The sequence below is a fragment of the Ursus arctos genome, unplaced genomic scaffold, assembly GCF_023065955.2.
Source record: "Ursus arctos isolate Adak ecotype North America unplaced genomic scaffold, UrsArc2.0 scaffold_23, whole genome shotgun sequence".
Lineage (NCBI taxonomy): Eukaryota > Metazoa > Chordata > Mammalia > Carnivora > Ursidae > Ursus > Ursus arctos.
The window spans coordinates 16411237-16429192 of record NW_026622908.1 but is presented as its reverse complement, the minus strand read 5'-3'; the positions used below and the strand labels follow the sequence as shown (position 1 = coordinate 16429192).

Below are 17956 nucleotides of genomic sequence, written 5' to 3'. Positions count from 1 at the left end.
TCGGGGTACTATTCTAGTTCCAAGTCAGAAGAAAAGTTAACTTTCTGTCATACTTTATAAGTGTTTTTGATTACAGACATCATGCTTTATCTCTTACTTTGAAACATTATTCCACTCCCGACCATGTGTCCTTTCTTCACAGTCAGTGTCTAATATCTTACATCCTGTCTCATTCATGGCAAGACAGTTAGGCAAAGTACAGGTTAAGGGATGGCAGTTTTCAGGGGCTTCTAATTCTCCAGGCAAATTGGGCTTTCCAAAAAACAGGATACTAAAAGATATAACTGCCCTCCACACCACTGGTTTCTTTTTGTGTGAACCATAAACAAACACTTGTTAGCTTCCATATATATTTCAAGCACAGAGCCAGGTTCTAGGGATATGGATACACATTAGAGTTTCTGTTTTCAGTGAACATTTAGTATACAATGTGAATATGTGGAATGTAGCCAAAGAGGAATGTAGTTTTCAAAATATTTTGATCAAGATACATAGTGAAAAATATGGTTTCACTGCAATCCATATACAAAAATACAATATATAATTAACTAGGTGATGGGAATTAAGAAGTGCATTTGTTGTGATGAGCACTGGGTGATGTATGGAATGGTTAAATCACTATCATGTACACCTGAAGCTAATATTACACTGTATGTTAACTGGAATTAAAATAAAAATTTAAAAATAAAAAATACAATATGTGTGTGTGTATATACACACACTCACACATATGTATCTATACATACGCATACATATTTCATTGAAAACAATAATTAAATTTAACTTCATGTGATCTATATTTCCTATTCTTTTCCATTCCAATCCATAAAATGTTGATCAAGACCCAATAAAAAGACTTCATGGGGTGCCTGGGTGGCTTAGTTGGTTAAGCATCTGCCTTTGGCTCAGGTCACGATCCCAGGGTCCTGGTATCGAGCCCCATGTCGGGCTCCTTGCTCAGTCTTGAGGTAGAACTGAAAGATCCTTACTGTTGATTAGACACAAGGGGTGAGGGAAAAGTAATAGTTAAGTAGGACTAGTGACTGGGCTCATTCACCCAATAAAAATTTATGTTTCCCAGGTTGTACTGTTTGCCTAGAGAGGAAAAATAAGAGATGGGACAGATTCTGGAGGAAAGCTAATTACTGAAAGTCTTCTGTGAGAATGCAAATACTCTGTAGGACTTGGGACCATGCAGGACTGAACTTCCTCATTCTTTGTCTCCTACCCTATATTGGCCAAGTCAGATGAGCGGGAATTCTTGAACGCTCTTTTAAAATTTAATATCACAATATTAACTTAAATTTCACCTATAAGCATGCAACCTAATTTTACCTTGGAATGAAGTCTTTTAGTCTCTTAGAATCCCATTAAAATGGGAAGCCATGGACCATCAGAGCAAAGTAAAATTTCTATTAAGATGATCAGAAAAAGGAAATCTTCAAGGCCCAGCCACCACCAGCTTTCATAAAGAGTGGACATTCCTAGCCTTTTAACTGTTCTCACTAAATCTTTTCTGATTTTACCTTCTTCCTACCCATATTCTTCAGGCAGAATAACCTGTTAAAAATGCAATATGATCATGTCAGTTTCCTGTTTCAGGACGTTGGTACGTTCCCATTGCTCTTAAAGTCCAAAATCCTTAACAAGGTGTTAATATGATATGGCTCTAGTTTACCTCGCTATCCACTCCACCCCTCTCATCCATTCATAGTGTTCATTTTATAGTCCCTTCATTGACATTCTCTTTCCCGCTAAAGATCTTTGGATATTCTGTTCTATTATAAATACTCACTCTTGCTCTATCATCCCTCCCTCTTCACCTGGCTAACAGTCACTCATCCTTCAGGTCCTGTCTTCAATTCACATACTCAGGTAGGTTTCTAGATATTCTACACTAGACTAGAACATACTGCTCCTAGAACATACAGTACTCATTCTTAGTCATAATCACAACTGCAATTAAATAACAGTGAAATTATCTTTTCCTATCTACTTTCTGTTTACATCATGAGCTCTGTGAAGGCGTGGACTATGTCCTCATCCCCCTGGAACCACTAGAATAGCCAGACTGCCCAAAAACTACTTCATACAACACATTTTCTCAAGTCTTGGAACTAAATGTTTAGTATACCAAAAAATCACATACTTTCGCGTCCCCGAACACCTTCATCCTGTAAGGCAGATATCGCTTGGGTAAAGGTTATATTTAATAGTATTCAGTGGGGCACAATGTAAGGTCTCGTTTTAGTAATGATTATACTGCCAAAAATAGTGAAAATAGTGACAGACCATCAACAATAGTTCAAAATGGGACTTTTTAAATGCTTGTTTATATTTATAAAAATTCTTCCACTTTTGACAGTGCATAGGAGAACTGACCTCCTATGGTTAGTAAGATTAATAACAGCTGTGTCTCATATCTTATTCTAAATCTAAATTTTAGGTAGATAGGACTGTTTAAGATGGTGTATTCCTTTACATGATTTTTACACTGGCCCTGGAGATAAAATGCCCAGGTATGAATACTGGCTCTGCTAGAGAATATGACTAAATTGCTTCTAGTATAATACTATAGTGTGGTAGAAAGAACACAAGCAGCAAGCCCTAAGTCATGAGGCCTAGATTTACCTTTGCCCTGGCCTCCTGTGTGAATGTAACCAAAAATAAGAAATGGTGGCTTGAAAAGAAGAAAAGATGAATGGTAAACTTCAAGTGCCAGAGAACAGACTATACAACTTAGAAGACATCATATGGGTAATTTAGAATAGATCACATCATACAAGTAAATATACTTGTAACTCACCCAATTTTTTGTAAAGATTTTTATTTATTTATTTATTTGTTTGTTTGAGAGAGAGAGAGAGAGAGGGAGGGAGGGAGAGAACATGAGCAGAAGGGACAGGGGGGGAAGGAGAGAGAGAATGTCAAGCGGACTCCATGCTGAGCACTGAGCCCTACACGGGGCTGAATGCCATGACCCCAAGATCATGACCTGAGCCGAAATCAAGAGCTGGATGCTTTAGCCAACTGAGCCACCCAGGCATCCCTGTAACTCTCCAATTTAATGACCATGGAACAAACTTTAATTTAAAAAATGGAGGCCAGCTATTGATACCTATTTAATCTTCCCTGAAAGCAAACAAAACAATGGAAGTTCAAATAGTATCAATACCTAAAAATGTTCCTCAAAAATGCAGCAGAATACAGGAAAAATATCTCTTCTTACCAAAGGTAAGACTAGAGCCTGATTCAAGGCAGTAGAGACACTTAGTTGAAAGGTTAAGAATGTTCCATTCATACTCACTACCTCAGAAACACAAAAAAAAACCCTGAAGGGATTATTTAAACTGTGTTGACAGGAATACTCTCAGGCTATGCAGTCCATTTTACCCTGCCACTTCTTCATATCCAGGCACTAATACCTTTATTATTATATCCATTTAGGAATTACAATTCATATAATGTAATAACACCAAGGGCAGAAATGAATAGTTCTGTCAAAAGGTACCCTGGATATGAAGAATCTCTTTAGAATGGGATGACTGGAAAACCCACAGGAATAACAGATTATGGGAACAGTAGTTTTTATGAACAGCGTTCTCCAGTAAGAATAAGAAAATAGAATCCTCTTCCTATTGGCAGATCCTAGGAAAGGATTACAAAACGTTTAAATATTTGCAGTGAGACCATGTACCTCAAGTAATTTTCTAGCTTAAAATCTAAAGTGAAGATTCTAGCCCCACATAACGGAACAATGAGCAGGTCAAAAAAACAAAAAACAAAAAACAAAACCCTATGCAAACAGTAAGTAAAAACTACATACATAAATACATGACCAAGATGGGGCCTATGAAAAGATCCTTGAAGAGAAAAGGAAAACTGTACTTGAGACACAGAGCAAAAGCATACTTTTGAAAAAGATTTGTTACAAAAAACAGAATTGGATTCCATAAATTTCAAGATAGGTCTGCTAGCTATTAAACAAAACATAAAAATGAGATGACAAAACGAGAGGAAATAAAAAGGAATTGGCAGAAAAGATCATATCAACAAATTAAATATGGCTACAGGGAAAGATAATATCCAATACTTGAATTAAAACTTGAACAAGAGTCAATAAAAATCACAATCAACACTGTAGAAACCCAAATCTTTAACAGAGAATAACCTTAAGGAGATTTCCCAGAATACTGAGGCAAAGGAAAAGTAGCAGAAAACAGGAGATAAAGGTCAAGCATACAGATAATACAACTCTAACCAACAAATAAAAAGTGCTCAAAGGTTAGAAAGTGGAAAAAAGAGTAGGGCCTAACACAATAACTCCTTCGTAGAGAAAAGACATGATCCATAGACAAAAACTGTTCACAGAGTACATGGAAAATTAAAGAAATGAGACCAATTAGTAATATTTCTTAGTGAAATTTGTAAATATAAAAAATAGTCAAGAAATATATCTAGTAAGCATCCAGCCTGGGGAGGAGAATGAGAAACATTACCTCAGAGGGGAAAAAAGAAACTGGGTTGACCTCAGACTTCTCCATAATACTACATGTTAGAAGAAAAGGAATAATACCCATAAAATGCCCAAAATGCTATACTAAATCAAGCTGTTTCATGTAAGAAAGCATGAATAACACGGTCTCTGTAGACAAAGCATGAATAACACGGTCTCTGTAGACAAAGACAGAGATGTTTTCCCTTTTCATATTTCCAGACAAAATTACTTAAAGATGTGAGCACTTGAATGAGATAGGAGCCTACATGAAACTCAAAATAGGATTTGTAGTATAAAAAGGCTAGTAGTTGGGTGTTTAGGTGCCTCAGTCGATTAAATGCTGGACTCTCTGTTTCAGCTCAGGTCTTCATCAGGGGTCCTAAGATCAAGTCCCCTGTGAGGCTGCCCCTCATCAGGAGTCTGCTTGGATATTCTTTCCCTCTGCCCCTCCACTCACTTGTGCACACATATACACATGCTCTCTTTTCCTCTCTCAAATAAATAAATAAATCTTAAAAAAAAAAAAAGGCTAGTGGCATGCACTGATATTAATTAAATGGATTGAAGTATAAATAATTAGATATGATGCCAAACAGTGCAAAGGCTAATTAATAATTATAATAGATATTAATAAATAAATCCAAAATAATACTTTAAAAGACGAGCAGTGGGGTGGGGAAAAAAAAAAGAAAATAAAAATGGGAATATTATTTTCTTCTACATACTTAACAAAAAAAAATTGTTTAAATACGTTTAATCTTAAAAAAAAAAAAAAACAATAACATCAGGGGCCCTTGGGAGCTCTGTCAGTTAAGCATCTGCCTTCAGCTCAGGTCATGATCTCAGGGTTCTGGGATGGAGCCCTGAGTAATGCTCTCTGCTTAGTGGGGAGTCTGCTTTTCCCTCTCCTTCTTTAAGATAATTTAATGAAATAGGAATGTGATAATAAAATATAAGTAATAATATGATATATAATAATCTGCTGTATAATTTATAACATAATAACCTGATAATGTATGTATAATCAAAATTTATAAAATATATACTTATGCATATTGAATGCATAAACATATATAACCAAAATGATTAGAAGGAAAGAAATATACCAAACTATTAATACTGGTGGTGGGATTAAGTGTTATTTTCATTTTCTTCTCAGACTTTTCTGTATTTTATCATTTTAATCAAAAAAAAATATTAAGGGGTGCCTGGATGGCTCAGTCAGTTAAGCATCCAACTTCTGATTTCAGCTCAGGTCATGACCTCAGAGTCTTGGGATACAGCCCAGTGTTGAGCTCTGCTCTCAGCAGGGAGTCTGTGTGGGGATTCATTCTCTCCCACTCCCTCTCCCTCTGCCCTTCCCCAAGGTCGCACACGTGTCCATTCGCTCGCTCTCTCTGAGATAAATAAATCTTTAAAAAAAAAAAAAAGAAAAAATGTTAATGAGAAACACAAAATACTGTAATAAATGGAAAAATATATCATGCTTCTGCATTGGGATACAGAATAAATATGTCAATTCTTTCTAAATCAGTTATATATTTAATACAATTGATCAAAATGTTTAAACTTGACCAATATATTCTAACACTAGAAGTATAAAAAGTAAAAATATCCAAGAAAGTACACACAAGAAATAGTACATACAATGAAATATAATTAAGAAGACGGAATGAAATACACAAAATCGTTACTAGTGATAAAGGTGATGGAATTATAATTTTAATTTTTTCTTTATATTTTTCTGTATATTATAAATTTACTCCAAAGAGCTCTCTACTTTTATGAACTGTTGAAAATAACAGGTTTCTATGTTTTTATAATCTTAAAATCACAGTCAAATGATAGGATCAATTACGATTTTTTTTTTTTTCTTTACATATGTCTATATTCTCCAAACTCAGTATAGGAAGTACATTTTATTCCTGAATTTAGAAAAAAATTTTTTTTTTAAAAACTGTCTTCCAACATCCATCTTCCACTGTGGCAAAAGTAAGCAAATACCCCACTGCTCCAATTTATATGTGTTTTCTCTCTTACAGTCTTCAGAGGCAACGGGGAAAAGTTTCAGTTTTCAAACAACAGGTGATCTGACATGCCATCTTTTTTGAAAGACATAAAATGGGTTAGCCTAAAATTCAGCCTTCCTATGAATTTCTTAGTTTTCTATGAAAATGTTAGTTTCTATTTTTTAATTCATTTTGACAGAGTCAAGAACACGGAATTTTTCAGGAGAGGCATAATAAGCTCCTCTTTGACAACAGCAAAATAAATAAATGAAAGAAAGAAATTAGTATATTTCCTCAAAAGACACACTGAAATGACAAAATGTTTCCTTTATTGTGCACCTTACTACAAGTTGTAATTACACATGTATTTTTAAGAAGGTAATCATCTAATCTGTCTATTCTTCCAACCATCCATCCATCCATCCATCCATCCATCCCTCCATCCATCATCCCCAGAAATAATCCCTAGGCTGAATTTGTGTTTCTCTATCTCATGTATATTCTTATACTACAACTACATATGTGGGTATTCATAAATAATATATGCCACTGCTTGGCGTTTTCTACTTTCCATATTATGCAGAGATGTGATTCATACAATCTCTGGGTTTGTCTTTTTTCACCAGTTTTCCCTTTCTCCATACCTCCCTCCACAACTAGTTCCTTTTTTCTCAAGTTCTCCATGATTATATATACAAACAATGGATACACAAAGTCTATGATAACTCTAAAGATATGCTTCCTTAGAAACTGATTCTTTTACTTAGATGAGATAGATTCTAAGCATGTTATGTATTTTTTAATAGAAAAAGATGCTCATGAGAAATGGATGAATATCCTTTTCCCCATCTCCTCACTTTCAAAATTATTCTGTCCCTCCAGTCTGATAAATGCAAAACATTAACCATTATTATTTTCATTTCATTTCCCTCATCACTGCCATTGATGTTGAGCATCTTTTTCATACCTTAATCTTCTACAAATGACCCTTTCATACCTTTTGCTCATTTTCCAAATTGGATTTCGTTGTATTATCAATTTTGGAAGAACTCTTCCTACATGATAAATATCCAGTCATGTAACCTCAAAATACAGCATCTTGGGATACTAAATATTTTAAACTCAAGGAATTTGAGAAAACAGCACATAAAGGAAGAATTTGCTGAGCTTCTCCCGAAACAGGTCTTAAGACCCTCATGTGAAAGATGCCCTCCCTATATGCAGAGGAAAGAAGGCTTTTTATCTCTGAAGATGAAGGGAAGAAGAATCTGAATGAATGAATGGGGCTTGCTAAGTTTCCCCCAGTTTACTACACTTAGCTCACAGCATTTGTCCTATTGTATCTTTCCATAATCTTCCACGCTTCATCAAACCTAGTATAGAATAACCAAGTGTAACCATGTCTTAGGGTCTTCACTTCCTTATGGAGGCTCCTATGTCATGTAAAAAATAAATATGTATGCATTTCCTCTTGTGCATCTGCTCCAGCTGAGAACTTACGGGTAGAGGAAAATGGTATTTTCCTTCCCTAGAATGCCAATCCTGTTCCTATTCTCTATATTATTAATATTTCTTTGCCCAAATGAACTGTTTGGAAAATACACCATATTACTTTTGCCATATACTTCTAAAATTTTATAAAATATTAGCTATTTCTAATATTTAATTTTACAGATTTGTAATTTGTAGTCTTAAGAAACTTCTTACACTTAGATTGTCCATATAATCTCTTCAATTTTCTTATAGAATTTTCTTTTTCAATTTTTCATACATACTCTATCTGAAAGTTATTTTTGAATCTGACTGAAAACAGGGTGCCATTTTATGTTCTTTAAGTTCAAAGAGCATTGTACTAACACCATTTACTTAAGAATGCATTATTTTTCTCAAAGAATTGAAATATCTTCACCTCCTATTAACTTATTTTATGGTATAGTATATACCTATTATATTGTTGAATCTGTATCTGGATTCTATCTTCCACTAATCTGCTTACCTCTTCTTGTGCCAATATTATACTGATTTCATTATAGTGATTTTACAGTATGATCTGACAGCTGGTAAGGCAAGTTTCCCCTCTCTTTTTTATTTCCCCAAAAAGATCTTGTCATTCCCCCAGCCATATATACTTAACATTATATTATATAAATTAAAAAACAAGCATACATCAGTTAAAGTTAAATCAATTAAGATAATTCCTGGAAGTACATTAAATTTGGAGGAGAACTAACTTTTTTTATAATATTAATTCATACTACACCAAAATAAATATGTTTCTCTTTTGTTCGATCTTGTTTGTCCTTTAATAAAATTATAAAGTTTTATTTTTTTTAATTTGGAACTGTGCCTTCTTGTTAAATTTATTACTAAATATTCTATATAGTTTTAGGTACTTTTGAGAATGGATTTTTTTTTTCCTATTTCCCTTTCCAAGTATTTACTACTGAGTATATTTTTAAATTTTTATCTAACCATCTTATTGTATCATCTTATTAATGTTACAAGTCTTTTGGTCAAATCATTACAAGAAGAATGTTTTAACTAGTTTCTTACTTCTAAATGCTATAAGTTCCAAAAACACTGATTGTAAATTTTTATAGAATCCAATCCATATTTATATCCTGATTTTGACTTAAATTGTTATAGTATTTCACCTTTTGGGAAAATAACTGCTCTTTGTCCTTCGATAATAGGATATTTTACATTTAAGTAGTTTACTTATATTCCTGTTTAACACAGAGATTTTAATAAGAATAGCTAGCTGAGGGGCGCCTGGGTGGCTCAGTTGTTAAGCATCTGCCTTTGGCTCAGGGCGTGATCCCGGAGTCCTGGGATCAAGCCCCACATCAGGCTCCCCCACTGGGAGCCTGCTTCTTCCTCTCCTACTCCCCCTGCTTGTGTTCCCTCTCTCCCTGGCGGTCTCTCTCTCTGTCAAATAAATAAATAAAATCTTAAAAAAAAAAAAAAGAATAGCTAGCTGATTACAGTCATGCTTATCAATCTGTCATTGATTGGCTGTCTGACCTGGAGGCATCTCTGTATTCTTAGGTATTCTTAGGTATTATTCTTTTAATTAGGCCACAGGTATTATTCTTTTAACTAAATGATATGTGAATTAGATATGCTAGTATTTCCTTTTGAATTTTGCATTTATATTCTTCAGTGAGGTTAGACTTTTTCTCTTTTTTCTTTTATACTACTTCCAGAGGATTAAGAAATAAAACTATGTTAAATTCAATATAAAATGAACTGAAAAAGCTTTACATATTTACCATGATCAAGAATAGCATAAAAGGTAATGCTCTTTTCTAATTTTTAAGAGCTAAGTAACAACTGCAAATCTAGTCATGGTGCATTGTTCTATGTACTCTAGTTACCTTTCTTATTTTTTTTCTGGTAATCATCAATTAAAGTTTTATAATTATTCAGTCAATTTTAATAATTTATATTTCCTAGGACATTATTCATTTCATTGAGGTTTCACATGTTACCACAGAATTATGGCTGTATTAGCTTATGATTAACTTATCTTGTGTCTATGGTTGGTGTCCCCTTCAATCTTAATCATATGTTTTTGATCATTTTTTTCCCCTAATAATCAGGCTGTAAAGGAATTTTGCTTTTTTCAAAGAATGATCGCTTGGAATTTCTTTATTCTTTCTTCTTTTCAGTTTCTTTGATTCTGGTTTTTATCCATATTAATTCCTTCTTCTTGCCTTATTTTGATTTATTCTATTGTTCCATAACTAATTTATCATACTTGGTAAAGAATTATCTTACCGATGAACTAAAAAAGTTTCAATAAGATTTGAGTCAAGGTAGTATAAAACTTAATAAAATGAGGTTATTAGGTTTGAAAAAGAACAAAGCCAAAGGAATCATAATCTCGGATTTCAAGATATGCTACAAAGCTACAGTAAAAAAAAAAAACAAAAAAACAGTATGGTATTGGCACAAAAATAGACACAAATAGCTCACTGGAACACAACAGAGACCCCAGAAATAAACCCATGATTATCTGGGTTAGAAATACAGCATGAGGGAAAGACAGTCTTTTCAATAAATGGTATTAGGAAAACTGGACAGCTGTGAGCCAAAAACAAAACTGGACCACTACCCACAAAAATAAACCAAAGTGGATTAAAGACCTAAATGTGAGACCTACAACCATAAAACTCCTAAAAGAAAACGAAGTCAGGGATCTCTTATACATTCACCTTAGCAACATATTTAGTATGGATATGTCTCCTCAGGCAGGGGAAACAAAAGCAAAAGTAAACTACTGGGACAACATCAAAGAGAGAGGAACTAAAAGCTTTTGCCAGCAAAGGAATTCATCAATAGAACAGAAAGGCAACCTCCTGAATGAGAGAAGACAGTTGCAAATGATATATCCAATAAGGGGTTAATATCCAAAAAATATAAATAACTTATAAAACTCAACACCAAAAAAAACAAACAATCCAATTTTAAAATGGGCAGAGGACCTGAAAAGGTATTTTTCTACACAAGACATATAGAGGGCTAACAGACACATGAAAAAATGTTCAACATCACTAACCACCACAGAAATGAAAATCAAAACCACCATGAGGTATCACCTCACACAAGTCAGAATGGCTAGTATCAAAATGACAAAAAAAATAATAAGTGTTGGGGAGGATGTAGAGAAAAAGGAATGCTCCTGTACTATTGGTGGGAATGTAAATTGGTGCAACAACTGGGAAAACAGTATGGAGTTCCTCAAAATATTAAAAATGGAAATACCATGCAACCTAGTAATTCCACTGCTGAGTATTTACTCAGAGAAAACGAAAACTTATTTCAAAAGATATATGCACCTCTATGTTTATTGCATTATTATTTACAATAGCATAGACATGGAAGCAACCCAGTGCCCACTGATAGATGAATTAAGATATACATACAATACAATGTTACTCAGCCATAAAATAGAATGAAATCTTGCCATTTGTGACAATATGGATGAAACTAGAGGGTATTAATGCCAAGTGAAATAAGTGAGACAGATAAAGACAAATACCACACGATTTCATTTATATGAAGAATCTAAGAAGTAAAAAAAAAATGAACAAACAAAGAACAGACTCTTAAAAACAAAAAACAAACTAGTGGTTGCCAGAGGAAAGGTGGGCAGGAGGATAGGAGAAGTACGTGAAGGGGACTAAGAGGTACAAATGTTCAGTTATAAAATAAATAAGTGATAGAGATGAAAAGTACAGCATAGGGAATAGAGTCAATAATATTTTATAATGCTGTATTGTGACAGATGTTGACTATACTTACCATGGTAAGCACTGAGTAATGTGTAGAAATGTTGTGTACACCTGAAACTATTGTAAAATAGTATGTCACCTATACTTCAATAAAAAATTTATGATTATTAGGTGATGGGGAGAATACATGTCCCAGCATTATCCCTATTTAGTCATATATGCCTTTTAGCAAATCATTTAACCTAAGCTAACAGTTTCTACAACTATAAACTGGAAAGAGAATACAGTCTCAAGATTCCTGTTAGATAACAAATTACACCTGATAAAATTGATAAAATTTTAAGTTCCTTCTGGGAAAAGGAGGCTATTTGAAGGAATAAAAGACCTTGGAAAAACTGAACTGGAATTCACTGCAATTAGAAATAATAATATCCAGGAAAATCTAGTTTTTCTATGACAGTGAAATATAATGGGAGACCTATACTCATTCTATGAACACTCAGGTCATAATCAGGTGAACTCCTAAGATGTTTCACAAACATCTAGTACAAGAGCTAGTAGTACAAGAGCTTCTTAAAGAAGATGCATATAAGTTACATTGCAGAATGACAGAGACAGTTTTATATATATATATATATGATATATATATATATATATATATATATATATCATATCATTAAACCTTATTCTCATATTTTTCTTAGAAGAAAATAACCTGGGGCCAAATGGATTTCATGCACTCCCACTGAACCCTCTGATGTTGCAAACAAAAATATAGGTGTGTTTATTTAATTTTTATTGGGAGAATTAATCACACTGATAGATTTGCAAAGAGTTTGGGACCTGAGAGGTTGAAAAAGGCTATTCTAGATTAATAATTCAACTTCCTATCCTTAGTCTGTGATTAAACTTTTCCATGGTGATACTTTTGCTACTTCACCAAACAGACCTTTTCATTATTGGACAGTTACAACTAGCAAAAAACTCTGGCTTACATCAAGTCAAAATCGGCCTCTAAAATTCTCATCTATTTTCTTGATTTCAGTCTCTGAAGCATGAGAGAACAATTCCTTATTCCTGAAAATAGCCCTTTACAAATTTGTAGGTAGTCAACTTAGCTCCAAGACATTTTCCTTTTTCAGACTGAAAACTTTTAAACAACATAGCGTAATTCACTAATCTAAAATTTTCTCTAAAGGAAGATGATTTAACAACTCAGGAAGACAATATTTTATATTTTTAAAAAGCTCCACAGTGAAAGCTCACCTAATTCTTGACAGAGGGATAGATTGCTCTAAATTTACTTGTGAATTTCAAAAAGAATTCAGAGAAAACAACTGCATTACATTGATGTATGTGACCTAATGAATTCTGCAGAATTCTCACATACTTACTTACTTCAGTAAATTCTTGGAAACTGTAACTCATAAATTCTTTAAAAATTATTTTTTAAACTATTGTCAAAATATTACTCATGGATGGATTTCAACCCATCTTGAAATTTTAGCCATAAGTCATTTTTGTATTTATTTTTATGAATTCAGAAAGGATAAAGGCAGTAATATCATTTTAAGAGGTACTAAAAACAATATTTACGTTAATTCTTTCATGAGAAAAAGGGAGAAAATATGTAGCAGAGTGAAGTATAACAACAGAGAAGGGAGAACAAATTCCAAAATGGTAAACCAAGCTCTATAAAACTCAGCACCAAAATTCAATAATTATACAAGAGAATTACTTACGGATACAATTCTGAAAGCTGTTCAGCTATTGCATAAGCTGTTGGGTCTCTGTCTAAGGCATACAGAGTAATATCTGACTCCTTCTGTAGAATGGCTCTTGTGTGTCCTCCTGAACCAAATGTCATATCTAGAAAAATCTAGCCAACACAGAAAAAGAAAATTACTACCTAGCATGAACAAAATATTCTTGCTAGCTACCCTAATTTCTAGAAGCACATATTGATTTTCAGAGCTGATAGCAATTGGAAAAACAATTAAAACTATTTGCCTAGAGTTCAATTTGTTCTATATGAGACCTGGATCAATTACGAGTGACCAGTCTGAAAGAAACAGTTGGAGTATCAGTAAAATGACAATCTCTGGCACAGGCTGGCCAATTCAAGACAAATTTACATTTTCCTCCAAAGGTCAAACTGGCCACAGTGCTATGCTGCTAGCTTTTTAATGCTCTCCAGCACCTGGCTGATGATAGTATTTCCAACAATTTCTCATTATTTGGAGATAGCTTAAAATTAGTATGGCTCACTTTATCTCAATTTCTCTAAATGCTTTATATTACACATGAAGATATTCAAGAACACAAAGAAAGAGAGAGACAGAAAGAGATAGAGGGAAAAAGAATGAATATACCGAACAATAAACAGTCACAGGACAAATCCTTAAAAATCTGAACTGGAAAAGGCTCAAGGCTTAAGTCAAAACAACTAGGGTAAATTCTAGAGTTGTCACAAAGTAGCTATATATCTTTGGGAAAGACACTTAAAATTCCAGTGTTTTTAGATTTCCCCAGGCTTTGAAAAGAAAAAGAAAGTCAGAAGAAAAGAAGATACCATCGATACCTACCTAGTTGGTAAGGTGACATATAATTGCTCATCTAAACCAAGATACTTTTGAGAGTATAAGATCTGCCAGTAATAATTTTGCCAGGACAACAGGTTATGATGTACAGGGGTGGCTATCTTTCATGTTTAGATCATTCTAGAGAAACAGTAAAGCTAATTGGATTTGAATCTACTTCTTGGTCTTTTATTGGGCCACACTATAAAGAAAATAGGTCTCAGTTGGGCAAGAAACCAGACCTGGACCATTAGAAACATATTTGTGAATAAGTTAATTGATTGTGGTTGATTTGTAAGTCAAGACACTCTCAGTGTAGTTTAATTTGTCCTTTAATAAGCTTCACTGGTGTTATGAAAATAAAAATAATCATTCCAATAATATTGAATACTATGAAAGATAACATATACTATAGATCAAACTATTAAAAACATTTAAACATAAAAATTTTTAAAGTTAATGTGTACACTGCACAAGAAGACAAATTCCTGAAATGGATTTGAACATTTCCCTGCCCTGGAGGCTACAACTTATTTCCAGGAGAGTGGTTAGAAACAAGACGCAAGTATGCTTTGATTTTTTGCTACCAGCTACCATGCTGAGTCCCCTCCTCTGATCAGGTCCTCAAAAAAGTTAGCCTGCTATTTGAAGAATAACATGGACTAAATCTTCTGATCAAAACTGAAAAGAGGAGGGATGTAAATTATAAGACAGATGTAAATGTGGTGAAAACGTGCAAGCGCTGGTTTTAACATGCATGTTAACACAACTAAAGCTTGCACTTCTGTCACTGTTGGCACAGAAGACATGGCTATACACTCTTTTAAACGTTATAAATGGTAATATTAAAACAACACTTGATTTCTTCTTGTTTTTTTTTTTTTTTAAGTTCCCCAACGTGAGGCTTGAACTTATGGCCCCAAGATCACAACCCGAGCTTAGATCAAGAGTCAGACACTTAAACAACTGAGCCACCCAGGCGCCCTTTCTTATTATTTGTATGGTTGTTAGGAGTACATACTTGTAATCTCAAGGTTGAATAATTTCCTTTCTCAGTCTGTATACTTATTTTATGAATAGGGAAAAATCTCCCACCTTACCATACCTCAGTTTTAAAAGTGCTAGGGGTTTAGCATAATTTAAGCAAAGAACTTCTCCAAGGCAAAAGTATAAATTACTTTCTTGTTATGCTCCAATATCAAGTCTTGCTATAATCCTGCACTTAAACTAAGAGTATAGCAAATAAAACAATTTGCATATGATTACCTTATCCCAAGCCAGGAAAGTCCCAATCAATAATTAAAAAGAAAAATCCTCATCATTTAAAATATTCTAGAAAATCTAAGATGATGATTATACTTTACATGATTATTTTTTAATATATCATGATTATGCCCTTGGAGATGTACTGACAATCAAGGAAGTTTCCATAGGGAAAAAAAATTAATTATTACCAGTCAAGTGTAACACAAAGCAAAGTGGGAGACATGAGATTTATAAAACTACAAGTGAACCCCACCATATGTCCTAGGTTAATAGGTTATTGAAGCCATTGACAAGAATTTTGAAAATTCTGATATACATTGCTCATCAATGTAGGCCTTTTGAATCAACCAGAGCTACAACTGAAAAGGGAGCCAATTAGTCTCTCCCTTCTCCTGGGTCACTTACTTGATATAAGACCACATTTTTTAATTTGTATTAGTTGATGATAAAATAAGACTGGACAAATGCACAAGAACAAATAAATCTGAGTGTTACAAAGCAGTGCTTCTATATAGTCTCATCTGCATGGATGTGTGTGTGTATTCATACGTACGTTATGTTACAAACATACGTGGAACTCTTTTTTTAAAAGTATCTGATATAATTTATCTAAAACATGAAACCCATATTCGATACCAAGAGTTTATTCTGACAATGTCACTTCTCACCTGTATAATCCTGACCAAATAATTTTAACCCTCTGAGCCTCAACTGCTTTATCTAAGAAAAGGGGAAAAAATGTACCACTGTTTACTTCACAGAGATATATAAAAATATCTTATTTCTTCCTTACAACCACAGAGTAGGTGTTATCAGATTTATACATATACAGAAACTAAGAATACACTAAGCTAGTAAGTGGTAAATGCAGGAACTGAATACTGGTATACCTGGCTCTCTTCTGCATTAGATCAACAAAGTCTATATGTGCCCAATACCTTATAGTTTATCGAGCATTAACGTTTTTCCTATATGGTCTAACAAAATTATGGACAAGTGGCATTATTTCCATTTTTGCAAGTACAAAACTCAGGTGCAGAGAGATAAGGTGACTTGATTAAGATCTTATTAATAGCAAGTGAGGAAAGAGAACTCTAAACCATGTGTCACCAACTCTAAATTTTGTGCCTTTTCTGAAAGAAATAAAAAAAGAAGGGAGGAACGAACAAAAGACAAAAATAAGAAAGTGGATGGCATAGAAAGAATCATGGCAGAAATAACTTTATAAAAATCATACAAGAAAACTTTAGGTTTTTTTTTTATAGATCACGCATTCCCACTGGAATTTAGGCTCTCAGAAACCATGTTTTAATCTTTGTGTAGCAGGACAACTCTTGAGATGTGTGTGTTTCTCTCTTTTTTTCTTTCCTTCCTCCCTCCTTCTATTTCAAGCAGGCACCTAGGTATTTAGAGCTTTAGAAAGTATGTTCCTTGAAGACTTTTACATGGCACAAAGAAAAAAGTATCTTTCCTATCCTCTGGAGACAACCACTTTCCTATCAGTTAGTATTAAAGAAAAAAAAAAAAAAGCCCAGAAACAGTGCTAGTTATCCTGGGTAGGTTAGTGTCTTTAAGGAAAAGAGAGAAAGATTTCACTGAAATTGGGTAAAAGAGAGATGCGAATGATGAACAAATTCCAAGAAGGTGCAGGACTAATGAAATGACTGACAGAAGGTAAGATCTCAAAGCAGCTATCTATATGAGGAACTGAAGGAGGATGGACCCTCAACACAGGGTTTCCAGTGCTACCAGAGATTTCCATACCCCTCTTTGGCATAGAAGAAGCAGAACGTTTAGTCCTAGAGGGCCTTTTTTTTTTTTTTTTTTTTTTTTTAACAACAAAAGGCATCTCAGGGTGAACTAAGGGTGGTATAAGAAGAGTAATAAGATGCAGGGCCTCTGCATAGCTCATGTGGGATAAGGGGAATGACTATGATTGATGGCTTCTCAGCACAGGGAGATTGGGGCTCAGAATCAAAATAAAAGTGAATTAAAGAAAACACCACCACTTGAGGGAACATTCATAACTACAATTCTCCAACTTTGCCTCCACTTTAACAGCATCAGTGCACAGTAGATGCTTAGTAAATATTTAGTGATGTGGTATGAAAAAAGAGATCAGATTCCCAAGGTAACTATGATAGAGATAACAATACACATTTGTGCATATGAATTTAGAAATACTCCTTAAGATACAAGACTCGTTACCATAAGACCACATAAAATAGTCACAGGATATCCAACTTTTAGGAGTCATTTAACATCAATATATTCCTAATATTACAAGTTGCTTCATTAATGCAGAGAACTTTTTCAGAACATTAATAATGATCTGATATTTATGTAACTTTAATGCACCATGTTCTT

At 33.8% G+C, this 17956-nt stretch overlaps 1 protein-coding gene across 7 annotated transcripts in view; it reads right to left on the bottom strand.

Moving 5' to 3' along the window:
* METTL15 (methyltransferase 15, mitochondrial 12S rRNA N4-cytidine) overlaps positions 1-17956 on the bottom strand; it is a 179732-nt gene that overhangs the window by 84954 nt on the left and 76822 nt on the right. For 6 of the 7 annotated variants that reach the window (XM_057317054.1, XM_048213946.2, XM_026512202.4 and 3 more), the window contains one exon: positions 13487-13623. The exons of the other annotated variant lie outside the window; for it this stretch is intronic. In XM_057317054.1, coding sequence (XP_057173037.1) covers positions 13487-13623 — 137 coding nt within the window. The remainder of the gene's footprint in view (positions 1-13486; positions 13624-17956) is intronic. 7 annotated transcript variants of the gene reach the window in all.